We start from the raw sequence: 13,527 nt of genomic DNA, 5'->3' as shown, positions 1-13,527 counted from the left end.
TTAAATCCCTTCAGTGGGCTTACTAAGTGGGCCGAATTCAAGTATCGCTAGCTAGCCTTAAAAAAGAAAGATAATATAACAGTAATACACACATAAACCAAACCAAAACAAATGTTGAGAATTTTGCATTTCTTCAAGAACTGTTTAAAGAAATGATAAGTTATGCTGTAATGTAAACTTTGGCTTTGTGCGATTCAGGATGCGTCAGTTAGCCCTAATAGTTCACCTCTGCGCCGTTAGATGGAGCTTTTCTCAAAATTCATTCAGCGGACAATTCAAATTCAAATTCAAAATATCCTTTATTTCGTAAACTTTTTACAAAGTATTTGAAATAGTCACGTATTTGTATTTCTTTTGTCCGTTTCGGAAAAGCTGGTTGCTCGTGAGAAGAAACGGCAAGAAACTCACGGCTTGCTCTTTTAAAATGTCAATTTGCTTGATACAAGATGATTTGATGATTTACTGTGTACACTCAAAAAAAAGCTGTAAATATATCTAATTTAAATTTTAAGCTAATAAAAATTGTAATAATCTTCAAAAGGAAACTTATTGGTAGGACACAGTAAAACATTGTACATTAAAACATTAGTACATTATTTGAAACAGACTTGGTAGAAGCAGCACAGTCCCAAGCTTTATTATCGTCCAAATAATCTTTAACAGTATAATAGCCTTTTAAACATAAGTTGCGTTTAATAACTAATTTAAATTTATTGAAGCTTAAATTTTTGATTTCACTAGGGATTTTATTGTAGAATCGCACACATTGACCTCTGAAGGATTTGTTTATTTTTTGGAGCCTAGTGGCTGGAATAACAAGTTTATTTTTGTTTCGTGTATTAATGCTATGTATATCGCTCTTTTTCATAAATTAGGTTTTCATATATATATTGACCTGCCACCGTCAATATATTTATCTTCTTAAATTTTTCCCTTAGTGAATGTCTACTGCCTAAGTTATAAATTGCACGAATAGCCCTCTTCTGCAGCACAAAGATGGTTTGGATGTCGGCAGCATTACCCCAGAGCAAAATTCCATAAGACATGACACTATGGAAGTAACTGAAGTATACTAACCTAGCTGTTTCAATGTCAGTGAGTTGGCGAATTTTTCTGACCGCAAAGGCTGCAGAACTAAGTCTATTCGACAATTGTGATATATGTGGACCCCACTGTAACTTCGAATCTATTGTAATGCCTAGAAATTTGGCTGTGTCCACAAGGTCCAGCTCATCTTCCTTAATCTTTATCAAAGTTTTCACTGGTTTGACATTAGGTGTTACAAATTTTATGCATTTAGTTTTTTGCTCGTTTAATAGCAGATTGTTAACATCAAACCAATGTACCACTTTAGAGATAGCATTATTCACATCGTCAAGATTAGTTTGATGTCGTTTAAGTTTAAATAAAAGTGATGTATCATCAGCGAATAATACTATCTCGTGACTATTTTTAACAAGATGAGGTAGGTCATTAATGTAGATTAAAAATAAAAAAGGGCCAAGTATTGAACCTTGTGGCACACCCATTTTAACCACCGACCACTTCAAAGGACACTTCAAAGACAACGTGTACTTATGACCTTTCTTCACTCGATATCTGAAACGAATAAATTCTTTAATCGGAGTTAAATTACAACTTAACATTAGCATTGAATACAAATATAGCTTATCTTTTTATTTCCTCAGTAATCGTTGAAAAGAAGACATGTGCCGTACTTGACAGGCAGGTCGTTATAAAGGTTGTTTTTGAATGAATAATATATTAACTTTAACCCTATCTAGTTTTGTATTTTGAAAAGGAAATACTTTACTTATATGCTGGTCTCTTGTACCCAAATAATAGAACTAAAGGACAACAACAACTTTTATGCAATAATTAGTTTTTTTTTTATTCATGACTATCCTACTAATAAGTAGAATCTGCTCCCAGAACGAGAGAGGAATTAATCCGTAAGTCCATCACGCCGGCCCAGTGTGGAATTTTCTTTGCATACTCTCAAGAAATGTGTCAATTAAATTTTAAGCCTGCAAAGTTTCGTCATAACTATAATATATCATATTTCTAATACACACATATCTTCGAAAATTCATTAGCATAATGCCTTGGGTTCGAAGCGTGGGACACTGACCTAGACCACTCCGCTATTACTGCTTAATACAGGATGATAAAATAACAACAACAACCTATCGATATAAGACTGAAAAAACATAACACAAACGTAACAAATACGGCGCCCTTCCATTTCAAAATCCCTTCAAGGTCTACCTACGTCTCTTGTATTTATAATTCACCTTTCTAGCGACTTGTTGCTTGTTATTTAATCAAACACACAAGGCGTAGCGCGTTATATAATTTAGTGCAATTATTTGGATAGGATATATAAAAAGGTAGTGATAGCCGAGTGGAATAAGTTGGTACCTCCCACGCAAGTGGTCGCAGGTTTGAACCCGAGGCAACACACCACACCAATGAGTTTTCGAAGTTATGTGTGTATTAGAAATAATTATCACATGCTGCAACGGTGAAGGAAAACATCGTGAGGAAACCTTGCATGCCTAAAATTTGTTTAATACATTTATTGAGGGCATGCAAAGTCTACAACCCGCCCTTGGCCAGAGCCGTAGAAGACTCAAGGCCCTTCCCTCATTACGGGAGGAGACTCTCGCCCAGCAGTGGGACATTAATGGATTAAATATATTTATTATTTGGATAGCAATCGTGTAAAGTGCAATACACACCAAAGTCGCTGACCCGCTGGCTTACGTCGGCGAGGTAGTTTACGAATTGAGTGCTTGTATGCCACCGACATGCCGCCTGGTTGTGCAGCAGGCTTTGTAAGGCGCCCATAGCCAGTTGCGCTCACCGGTCGGTAAATGATCTGTGGTTTAAGCAACGTTCGACGCGATTATTCCATAGATGGGTGACGGCATAGTGGTATTTGAACTGGGCGTCTCCGTACTTTGGACGGCACGTAAAAAGTCGGTCCTGGTGGTAGTCAAATAAGATAACAGTCGTTAAGCCACGTGAAATGGCTTCGGGCGGCTTGAACGACTTTGACACTAGGTTGACCACTAAAGCACTAACTAGAGGAAGCGGGCTGTATCAGCGATTTTGGTATGTATTGCGCTTAACCTAGAATTTTGGTTAGCCAGCTCCAACATATTAGGTCGGGTAAAAAGTCTTTTCGCATTATAGTATGTATGAACTTGTAATAAAATCTTTTCTCTACACAAACAAGCTCGATATTTGGGTGCCTCACGAGCTCACTGAAAGAAAACTAACAAACCGTGTACTCATTTGTGATTCTTGAAGCCAAAGAGATTTTATTACAAGTTCATACGTAAATGCGAAAAGACTTTTTCCCCGACCTAATATAAAAATAACATACCTACGGTATTTTATACCCAAATGCTTATTCATGAACATGGATAAGCGTGTGAATATTTAAGTGCTTTTCATCCCATTCAGTTATTTACCATTTATTCTATAGTATTGTTGTACGAATTACAGTGGGAACAAATTATCGCTTAGTGTATTATAAAACACGAAGATTTCCATAGTGAAGAATAAAGAAATATATTTTTTAAGGTGGATAATGAAGTGAATATTAAAGTGTGATTAAAATTCAGTTGAAATGAATAAATATATCAGAACACAGATATTGATTGTGGCCTGTGGTGAGTATTTTTCAGTTTTTATTATGATGAAGCTTATACAAATGTATAATATTTTAAAATGCAAGCCTGTTTTTTTTTAATCTGAGCAATAGACTTTTATACATTAAAAACCTAATAAAGGATCTTTCTGGCAACCACAAATGGATTTTGTCCTCACAAAATGTACTTCTTTTAAACATTAATCTTACAAAATTTTAATATTATGTATCTAGATTTGAATGTGCAACCCACTGCTTGAAATAATGCTATATGGTAAAGCAGTGGTTCCCAACCAGTGGTCAGTGGAAGTCAAAATATGATCCGCGAATGATTTTAAAATTAAACATTTTCAGGATGATTATTACACTTTATTTTTAATATACTTACGAACTGGTCCCTGCTAGCAAGAAAAATATACAAGTGGTCCCGGACTAAGAAAAGGTTGAGAGCCTCTGTGGTAGAGGATTTAAGTTGTATTGTACAACCAAGGCACTACTAATTAACCCCAGCTCTTGATTACTCTTCTAGTGAATATAGGTCAGTTCATAGATGGCTACAGCGTGGGATGGTCAGCTCCCATCATTCCAAAGTTGCAGGACCCTGATCAAGCACCATTTGAACATAAAGTGACCGATTTCGAGATATCATGGATAGGATCTTTGCTGTATGTCGGTGCAATAGTTGGTATGTGTCTTTTATTCTCTATATTTCGCTGTTGTATGTGCTAAGGCAATTTTTTATACTGTTCTGTACAAATTATTACACTTATTGTGCTTGTCATTAAGTTGATCTGGGTACCTATTTGGTACAGCCGTGAGACACATCCTCAACCATTTTATATCGTGTTGTACTATGTATCTTTCTTGTGTGTCTCTGTGCTGGTTTTACTAAAAAAACGTTCTTCTTTCTTTCTTAATATCCTTTCTGGAATTCAATAACGGACAATTTACAATAACTAAGTAATTTATGTATTAGCAACATTCAATTAAATGTATTGCTATTATTGAATGGTGTATCACAAAATCGTAATATTGAAGTTGTGTAAAAGTGGGTTTCATCAATTATTAAAAATTCAGGCACTGATTTTTGCAATGAGGTGCTGAAATGTTATTCTATTAGGCGCTGAAATCGGATTAATTGGTTCTGACGAATGGTTAAGGCATAAGCAGATGAAAATAAAGCCAAAAAAGAGATTTATCTTAACAAAGAAAAAAATATCTTAATGTTAAATTTAACAACTGCTGTTTAATTTTAAATGTGCTTTATTCGGTTGATCATTAGAAGTTATTTCATATTATATTGAAGGGTATTTTCGTTCCCATTTTCTTTACCAGGACCATACATCCCGAGTTACCTCGCAAACATCGTGGGACGGAAACCATGCCTGTTCTTCGGAGGTCTTCTGAACTTGACAGCTTTACTCCTGATCGTGACTACGAGGAACATCTCCATGGTGTTCGCAGTGAGGGTCATCAGCGGTCTCGGGATGGGCATGGTGACTGTCAGTAACCTGGTCTATGTCGGGGAAATTGCGTGAGTTACATATTATTATGCTATACTAGCTTACTTGTGCAACTTCGCTTGCGTCACATAAGAGAGAATGGATCAAAATTTTCTTCGTTTTTGTAACATTTTTAACTCTGCTCCTATTGGTCGTAGCGTGATAATATATAGCCTATAATTTTCCTCGATAATTGGGCTATCTAACACTGAAATAATTTTTCAAATCGGACCAGTAGTTTCTGAGATTAGCGCGTTCAAAAAAACAAACAAACAAACACTTCAGCTTTATAATATTAGTATAAATTTGCGACAGATTTCGTAACAACTCTTTTATTCTAAAGACAACTCCCGCACTTAAAATTGCTCTTGTGTCGCGTGGACTTTTACAAACACACAAACAACAGGTATAAAGCACAACGAGTCCCGAAACAATTATTTGTGGATCGCACAACGGAATGCGGATGCGTCGGGTGTAACATGCATCATCGGTTGAGTGTGAACGGTCGAGTGTTTTCCTATACATTTGTCTGTTCTGGCGTTGCGCGCCCGATAATACGCGACGTATGTTTCGTCAGATATGAATATTCCCTAAATCATAACATTTGCCAGTGTAATCTGAGTCGAAATGCCAGGCAAACCGAAATGAATTACATGTTCTCGTATATACATGTCGTAAAATTTCAGATAATTTCTAAAGTGGAACTACTTCACGTACCACGAGAATGATGAATACAATGTATGATTTTTATTTAATGTCAGAAAACCGCTTCCGCTTATAATTTTCTGTTTAAAGACATATGTAGAAACAAGACGTAAAATTATTCTTGAAATAAACTTACCTGATGGAAAATAAACTTTAAAACAATAAACAATTATAATAATATACTCTTTCAAGAGCAGTGATAGCCAAGTGGTATAAGTTGATACCTCCCAAGCAAGTGGTCGCAGGTTCAATTCCGAGGCAACACACCAATGACTTTTCGAAGCTATATGTGTATTAGAAATAATTAACACAAACTCCAACGGTGAAAGAAAACATTGTGAGGAAACCTTGCATGCCTATTTGTTTAATATATTTATTGAGGGCATGCAAAGTCCCCAAACCGCACTTAGCCAGCGTGGTGGACTCAAGGCCTAACTCCTTCCTCATTACGGGAGGAGACCCTTGCTCAGCAGTGGGACATTAATGGGTTAAATTTATTATACTCTTTGACAGGTCTACCCATATCCGTGGTATTCTCCTGACCTCGACTTCCATCGTGGGTATCTCAGGCACGTTAGCAGCTTACAGCATCGGTCCCTACGTGAGCTACGCAGCCACAGGATACATAGTACTGATCATCAATATTGTTCATGTTATTGGAATTCTGTTTATACCTGAGTCGCCTGTGTATTATGCTATTAAAGGTTAGTATATCAATTTATTTTTAACCCCCGACACAAAAAGGGTGTTATAAGATTGACGCGTCTGCCTGTCTGTGTGTCTGTCTATCAGTGGGATCATAACTCCCGAACGGATGCAGTCATTTTAATTTAGTTTTTTTTGGGTTAAAGGTGACTAATGTGCAAGTGTTTTTAGACATGTTTGATGAAAATCGGGTGAGCCGTTCAAAAGTTGTAGGGGTTAAAGTGAGGAGATAAACCGAATATCTGCAAATTAACTCGGATGGGGTCTCAAATAGCTTCGTGTGATGAGAAATCAGTGGTGGGAAAATTAGAGTGGTTTAATCTAACCTAACCAACCAATAAAAAGAGGAATTTAAATTATAGTTATTACCCAGTTTCTTGGCTTATACACTGTTAGGCTGTTATGACTAGGCTCTCCAGCTTCCTGTAACGTTGAATAAGGACACACGTCAACGTCGATGCGCATTGTCTCATTATACCGGCAACGGAAATACATCATTTCTTATAATTTCAGCTTTCTAGCTATCACGGTTTATGAGATACAGCCTGGAGACAGACAGATAGACAGCGGAAGTTTAGTTATATGGTCCCGTTTTACCCTTTGGCTACGGAAAGCTAAAAAGTATGACTCAACTCAATTACACAGATTTCTATCAATTTTAACATAAAGATAGCTTAAGATCCGGCATTATTTTTCTCAAGAATATTTTTGGTGTTTGCATTAAGTTAAAACATTTTTTTTTCTCTTTACAAAATTCAAATACTATATAATTACCTAATTATTATAACCAGTGAGCTGGCCCGACCTCGCCCGGGTATAGTACAATTTTATCCCGCTGATTCCATTCCCAGGGGAATTCAGATACTGTCGATCCCATACAAACCTTATTACGACAGTATTGACTCCTAATAGCTATTAAAATCCAACAGTCACATGTCACGACTAATTTATCACATTTACAATTTTTACAACATGACAAGAAAAAACAAACGTTTATTTTAATTCACTTTTAATAATAAATAACTAAGTGTCAACGTATCTCTACTTGCGCATAATTAACATAAATTTTCACTCACATGAGTGCCACAAAATAAGAAATACAGAAGAAAATTCAATTTCCAATAAACATTTACAATAAAGAATACAATTTTCTTAGGTTTATTAATGCTATCTAATCGAAGAGTAGTTATTAAAAGTTGAAGTTACCTCACTAACAAACACAAAAATCCAGATTATCTGAAGTAAAGAACTATAATACTTACCAATGCTTCGCAATCGTTGAATAACAGTCGACCTAGTTACTGGTAGAAATAAATAGCCAGAGCCTACAGATATATCAAGTACTAGTTGACCCGCGCATCTTCGCTGGCGTCACATGAGAGAGAATGGGTTAAAAATTTCCCCGTTTTCGTAACATTTTTTACTGCTACTCTGCTCCTATTGGTCGTAGTGTGATGATATATAACCTTCCTCGCTAAATGGGCTATCTAACAATGAAATAATTTTTCAAATCGAACCAGTAGTTTCTGAGATTAGCGCGTTCAAACAAACAATCAAACAAACTCTTCAGCTTTATAAAATTATAAGTAAGTATAGAATTTTAAATATTGGTAAAATCTCACACCGTTTTAATCAAACGTAATTTTTATAGTAATACATCTGTAAGTGTTTATTTTGTGTGTCTACTTTTATATTCGGAGACAGACTTATCAAAGCGGAACTTTGCATATGGCTGAATTAAAATACGACGCATTTAAAATATGACGTAATTTTTACATTAACGTAAAATTATTTTTGTGTTCTTCTCTTATATTTATCAAAGTAATAAGAACATACTTTTATATAAAAAAACGAATTTCTACACGTGTCCTCATCTTCATGGAAATGTTCTCCGGGGCCAAATGAGTCGTAACAGTTATGTGCTTTATAGAGTCCAGTTAAATATAATGCTACCAAAGTTGGTAAAAATCTTTGTAAAATGTAAGTGTGAAAAAGATAGAAAGAATTATATATCTATCTATCAAAACAAACTTACACACTACACCTACTATAATATAAATTGGAAATAGTCTTTAGTAAAGTCGTAATTAGTATGAATAAAGCCACAATGTTGCCGACGAGCCTACATGGACCAAAAACTCGATGTCTTCTTTACTTCAAACGAATCAGCTCGACGACTTGAAGACTATTTAAAAAAAAATCTCGAACATTCTCAAGTCTAGACTACAGACAATATAATCGGAAAGATCCGAAACGTTGTGTGCAAAGAATCTCAGCTGACTCCTTATCAAATACCTGAGTCATTGTTTCCTGAAAAACAAACCTTTATCTCTTAATTTGTTAATATCATTCAAATATTTACTGCGATATAATCAATCTATTCACCAATTAACAGCAAATTGTTTTGTAGATAATCTAGTATGGAAGGTTGAATCATGCTTATTTCACATGAATAATCTCGAAATGGCCAATAAAGACTCCCGCCAACCTGACCCAACTACCAACGAAATAATACTGACACGTGAATATGACTCAAATGTGATACATATACATGAATTAATACTGCAAACAGACTATCGTTGAAGTCAGTAGTTAAACTCGGATGATACTATTTTAATTTTCATAGAGGACATAGGAAGCATTAAGTAGTAACACTATGTAATTTTAAAGAAGACAATTTTGTTAAAATATGGTTATTGTTTTAAACGTAATCGATATATAGAGATATATGTATAAAGCAACTAGAATTATGGCTGTTATCTTAGTCTGTAATCTATCGTGGCTCATCTGGGAAACGGATGCTCTAACCCAGTAGTAGACTTTACCACTGGGGAGCATATTTATTTCGCTGTACCCACCAGCCGTTGTATTAACTGAGAGGGGGGGTGATACAAAAGATCCACCATGATCGCAGTATCCGACTGCGACAGGCCCACATCCCACACTTAAAATAGTATATGGAACCGTCACGCATAGGTCTCGGTCTTGAATCTCGGGTAACCAAATAAAATTCTATAAAGAAATATCTTTGCAGGTAAACAAACTGAAGCGAAAAACACTCTTCGTCTCCTCGGCCGGCTGGATGACATGGAGAATGTGTTCGAGTCCGTCCGCGGCATCAATCCTAACGAAGGTCACAGCTGGAAGGCTTGGGTTAAAATCTTCACCGTCAAAGCTAATAGACAGTCGCTGTTCATCACCCTTACTCTTTGTACTCTGCAGCAGACTAGTGGAGTAGCTGCTGTTTTGTTTTTTGCTACTACTATTTTTAAATTAGCTGGGTCTTCTATTAGGTTAGTAGCAATTTTTCATAATTCTGTTTAGAATATTAATAATACCCACCGGAATTCCTTTATTGATAACCACCGGATAATATTTAAATTAATAGATTCAAATTTAGATTAAGATTAGCATTGAAAGAACATGTAGCATTTCATATAATGCTTATATTTCTTGGTTTTATTTAACTTGGGATAATAACTTACTAAAGACCAAGGAAGGAAAGAGGGAGACCTATGGCCAACAGCGGGTGGGGCACAAAAAGAGGTAAAAGAAATAGATAAAAATAGTAGTCATTGTATATTAAATATAACGTCATCTGCTGCGTAAACTTTTGATCTTGCACTTTCCTCTGAATTCTTGCCAGGAAGTCTTGCTTATGGAATGGCATATAATGTACTGCGTGTTCTAGGCCCGACCTAGCGACGATCTTAGTCGGAACTACTCGACTAGTCGCAAGTATGATAGCCCCAACAGTCGTGGAGAGAGCTGGCAGAAGAATCTTGTTGCTCACATCAACTGCTTTCTGCGCAATTAGTTTAGTAAGTAAAACAATTATGTTTCTTATTACAACCTTGATTTTTTTAGCTTTTATTGATTTAGGTACCTATTGAATTTACAACCGCCTGTCTACCAAAACTTTTATTATTTTAATGGAATTTAACCTCGAATTTCACAGAACAGATTTAATTTTAAGGCCAGACGTTTTATTTTTGTGTTTTCTATTAGTACTTTCTGTTAGTAAATATTGACAATCATTGCGGAAGGTGGACATTGTAGTCTAACAACTCAGTAAAAAGCCTTGCAGGCAAGTTTCGTGACTGATGGAGGTATACAAAATTCAGAATTTAGAACATCAGTGACCAGTGGCTTATGCAGCTGATGGTAGTTGTCTATTTCAACTACTTCATTTTGAAAATACGCTGAATTATTCACTATAATGAAAATAAGAAGTAAGAAGAATAATAGAAGTGAGATCTATGTATATGTTACTGTAAAAGCCCGAACGGTGGTAAATCCTAAGATTTTCCGGTATAACCTAAGATTTACCAACTCGCAATGGTAAAAGTCCGAACAATTATTTTATTTCGAACTTTTACCTATATTCACTTGATGATGTCGAGATGTCCTACTGGGTGGTTAAAAAAAAATAACCACGAAGGCTAAGGTGGGAGCTTCGCTTCGCTCGCTCCCACCTTAGCCTTCTTACCTAACCTACCAATGTCGCTGTGCCCAAAACTCCTTCTTTATAACTATGCCACAGTATATAATTATACCGTGAAATAGTTATAAACATAGTTGTGAAGGAGGATTTTTTTATAAGTTCGGGCTTTTACAGTAACATATGTTACTGTAAAAGCGCGAACTGTGGTAAATCCTAAGATTTTCCGGTAAAACCTAAGATTTACCAACTCTCAATGGTAAAAGTCCGAACAAGCCGGAGTTTAAAAACTATGTTACGATATATAAAAAAAACCTCCTTCATAACTATGTTTATAACTATTTCACGGTATTAAATTTTTTATTACGGTATTAAAGATTTTCCGGTAAAACCTAAGATTTACCAACTCTCAATGGTAAAAGTCCGAACAAGCCAGAGTTTAAAAACTATGTTACGATATATAAAAAAAACCTCCTTCATAACTATGTTTATAACTATTTCAGAAGTGAGATCTATGTATATATATGTTACTGTAAAAGCGCGAACTGTGGTAAATCCTAAGATTTTCCGGTAAAACCTAAGATTTACCAACTCTCAATGGTAAAAGTCCGAACAAGCCATTTGGGCAAAGCAACATGGGTAGGTTAGGTTAGAAAGCTAAGGTGGGAGCGAGCGAAGCGAAGCTCCCACCTTAGCCTTCGTGGTTATTTTTTTTTAACCACCCAGTAGGAGGAGCCCCGCGAAGCAGGGCTCCGGCGACATCTCGACATCATCAAGTGAATATAGGTAAAAGTTCGAAATGAAAGAATTGTTCGGACTTTTACCATTGCGAGTTGGTAAATCTTAGGTTATACCGGAAAAACTTAGGATTTACCACCGTTCGGGCTTTTACAGTAACATATATATATTTTTTTTATTTCAGTCCTTATTGGGAACTTACTTCTATTTGGACCGTATCCAAAGCTACATCATTTCTGACATAAGATGGCTGCCTCTCATGGCTTTCATTATGTATTTCTTTTCTTACGAAATTGGTAAGTTTGTCACTTTTATGTTATTGAACTTTAGCGCGATTCTCTACCATAGGACCCATCGAGTATCGAGAATTTGACATTTAAAATGTACTTCCAAAATAGTCTTTACGATGTCCGCTAGAGGCGCTGATCAGATTTTCATATAAAATTTTTCGATAACCAGCCGGTTGTCGATACTCGATAGCAGTAGAGAATCAGGCTACTGTAATTACCAGGGACAACACCAAAATTATCGTTACTGCGAATAATGTACACACGTCATGCATATAAACCATCACGCCTAACCTGAGGTCAAGACAGAACTATCTAAACTACACTTATAATTCGCCATATGCAATGATAGTCCCATGTAATATGGGGCTATCTATAATCTATAATTGTACATAAAAAGTGTGCAGAGAAACAAAAAGACCCAAAGTTATTAGGTACACTATGTAAAATGACATAAAAGTACTCGGACTTTCAAGGTACATAAAATTCCTTAAAGCTAAATATTGAAAGTCATTGTATATCGAATGTTCTTGACTGATAATAATCTTTCATTCAGTTATGTCTTGGTGTTATAGCGATAAACTTGGCGCTAATTAAGAATTCAGCAGCATTTTGAAATTCTTATTATTTTTTTACTAAAATTGTACAAATATTTAATATTTTACTATCTAAGTACTTGTCTTTTGACTGCCTTTAATTGACCGCTGATCATGAGGTACCTGGATCGATTTCTGGGTTGGTCGAAGAACTATTAGGGTTTTTAAAGCTCTCTTGAAATGTTCTCACTAGTATTCTGAAGTTTGGTAATCTGCCCGCTATAATATAAGCAATAAGCTCGCCACTTAATAAATGCCTCAGTCTACAACAAGATGTGTGGATGTGAATGAAGCAAGGGAAGTTTCTAAGGATAGTAGCAAATTTCTTTCTTTGGTTTCATACTGCATACTTTTACATATACCTACACAAACAAGGGACACAAAGTGAAACCAGATCCGAAACAATGATTTGAAGATCGCACAAATAATGGTTCCGTGTGGGAATCGAATACACGACCTCCCGAATCAATGGTCAACAGCGTGGCGACCTAAACCACGGAGGGAGGCAATGGGAAAAAGATAATAAAAAAAAATATTTCTGTCTAGGTTTCGGCACAATGCCCAGCGCACTCGTCGGCGAGATGTTCCAAGGTAATGCTCGAAGCACAGGCTCAGCGGTTTCCATGACAACGGCTTGGCTCATCGGCTTCGGCGTGGCCACCGGCTTCAGCTCCATGGTCAGCTACCTCGGTGGTGACGTCACGTTCTGGATATTCGCATGCTCTTGTATCGTGGCTTTTCTTTTCACTTATAAGTTTGTGCCTGAGACAAAAGGCAGGACACTGAATGAGATACAGGAGATTCTTGGAAGATGAACGTTTGGTGAATGTTTATAAGTAAGTCAAGGTTTTTGTATTTTTTAATAAAAGTATTAAATGATTTTTTGTTTTTTATT

At 36.0% G+C, this 13,527-nt stretch overlaps 1 protein-coding gene across 1 annotated transcript; it reads left to right on the top strand.

Annotated features, from left to right (window-relative positions):
* Window positions 1-3,637: 3,637 nt before the first annotated feature.
* On the top strand, window positions 3,638-13,447 carry LOC142983385 (facilitated trehalose transporter Tret1-like). The gene is made up of 8 exons (XM_076130222.1): window positions 3,638-3,680; window positions 4,188-4,343; window positions 4,994-5,192; window positions 6,379-6,569; window positions 9,605-9,863; window positions 10,262-10,391; window positions 11,934-12,045; window positions 13,179-13,447. Exons 1-8 carry the CDS (start codon window positions 3,638-3,640, stop codon window positions 13,445-13,447), a joined length of 1,359 nt encoding a protein of 452 aa, XP_075986337.1.
* Window positions 13,448-13,527: the final 80 nt, after the last annotated feature.

The sequence above is a fragment of the Anticarsia gemmatalis genome, chromosome 24, assembly GCF_050436995.1.
Source record: "Anticarsia gemmatalis isolate Benzon Research Colony breed Stoneville strain chromosome 24, ilAntGemm2 primary, whole genome shotgun sequence".
Classification (NCBI taxonomy): Eukaryota; Metazoa; Arthropoda; class Insecta; order Lepidoptera; family Erebidae; genus Anticarsia; species Anticarsia gemmatalis.
This window is presented reverse-complemented; position numbering and strand designations above follow the sequence as displayed.

What these genes read in the sequence shown, in the direction of transcription:
- LOC142983385 (XM_076130222.1), top strand. Translation starts at nt 3,638, where the DNA reads ATGAATAAATATATCAGAACACAGATATTGATTGTGGCCTGTG. An exon ending in TGTGTATTATGCTATTAAAG is followed by an intron (nt 6,570 to 9,604) that starts GTTAGTATATCA and finishes ATATCTTTGCAG; the next exon opens with GTAAACAAACTGAAGCGAAA. An exon ending in CTTTCTGCGCAATTAGTTTA is followed by an intron (nt 10,392 to 11,933) that starts GTAAGTAAAACA and finishes TTTTTATTTCAG; the next exon opens with TCCTTATTGGGAACTTACTT.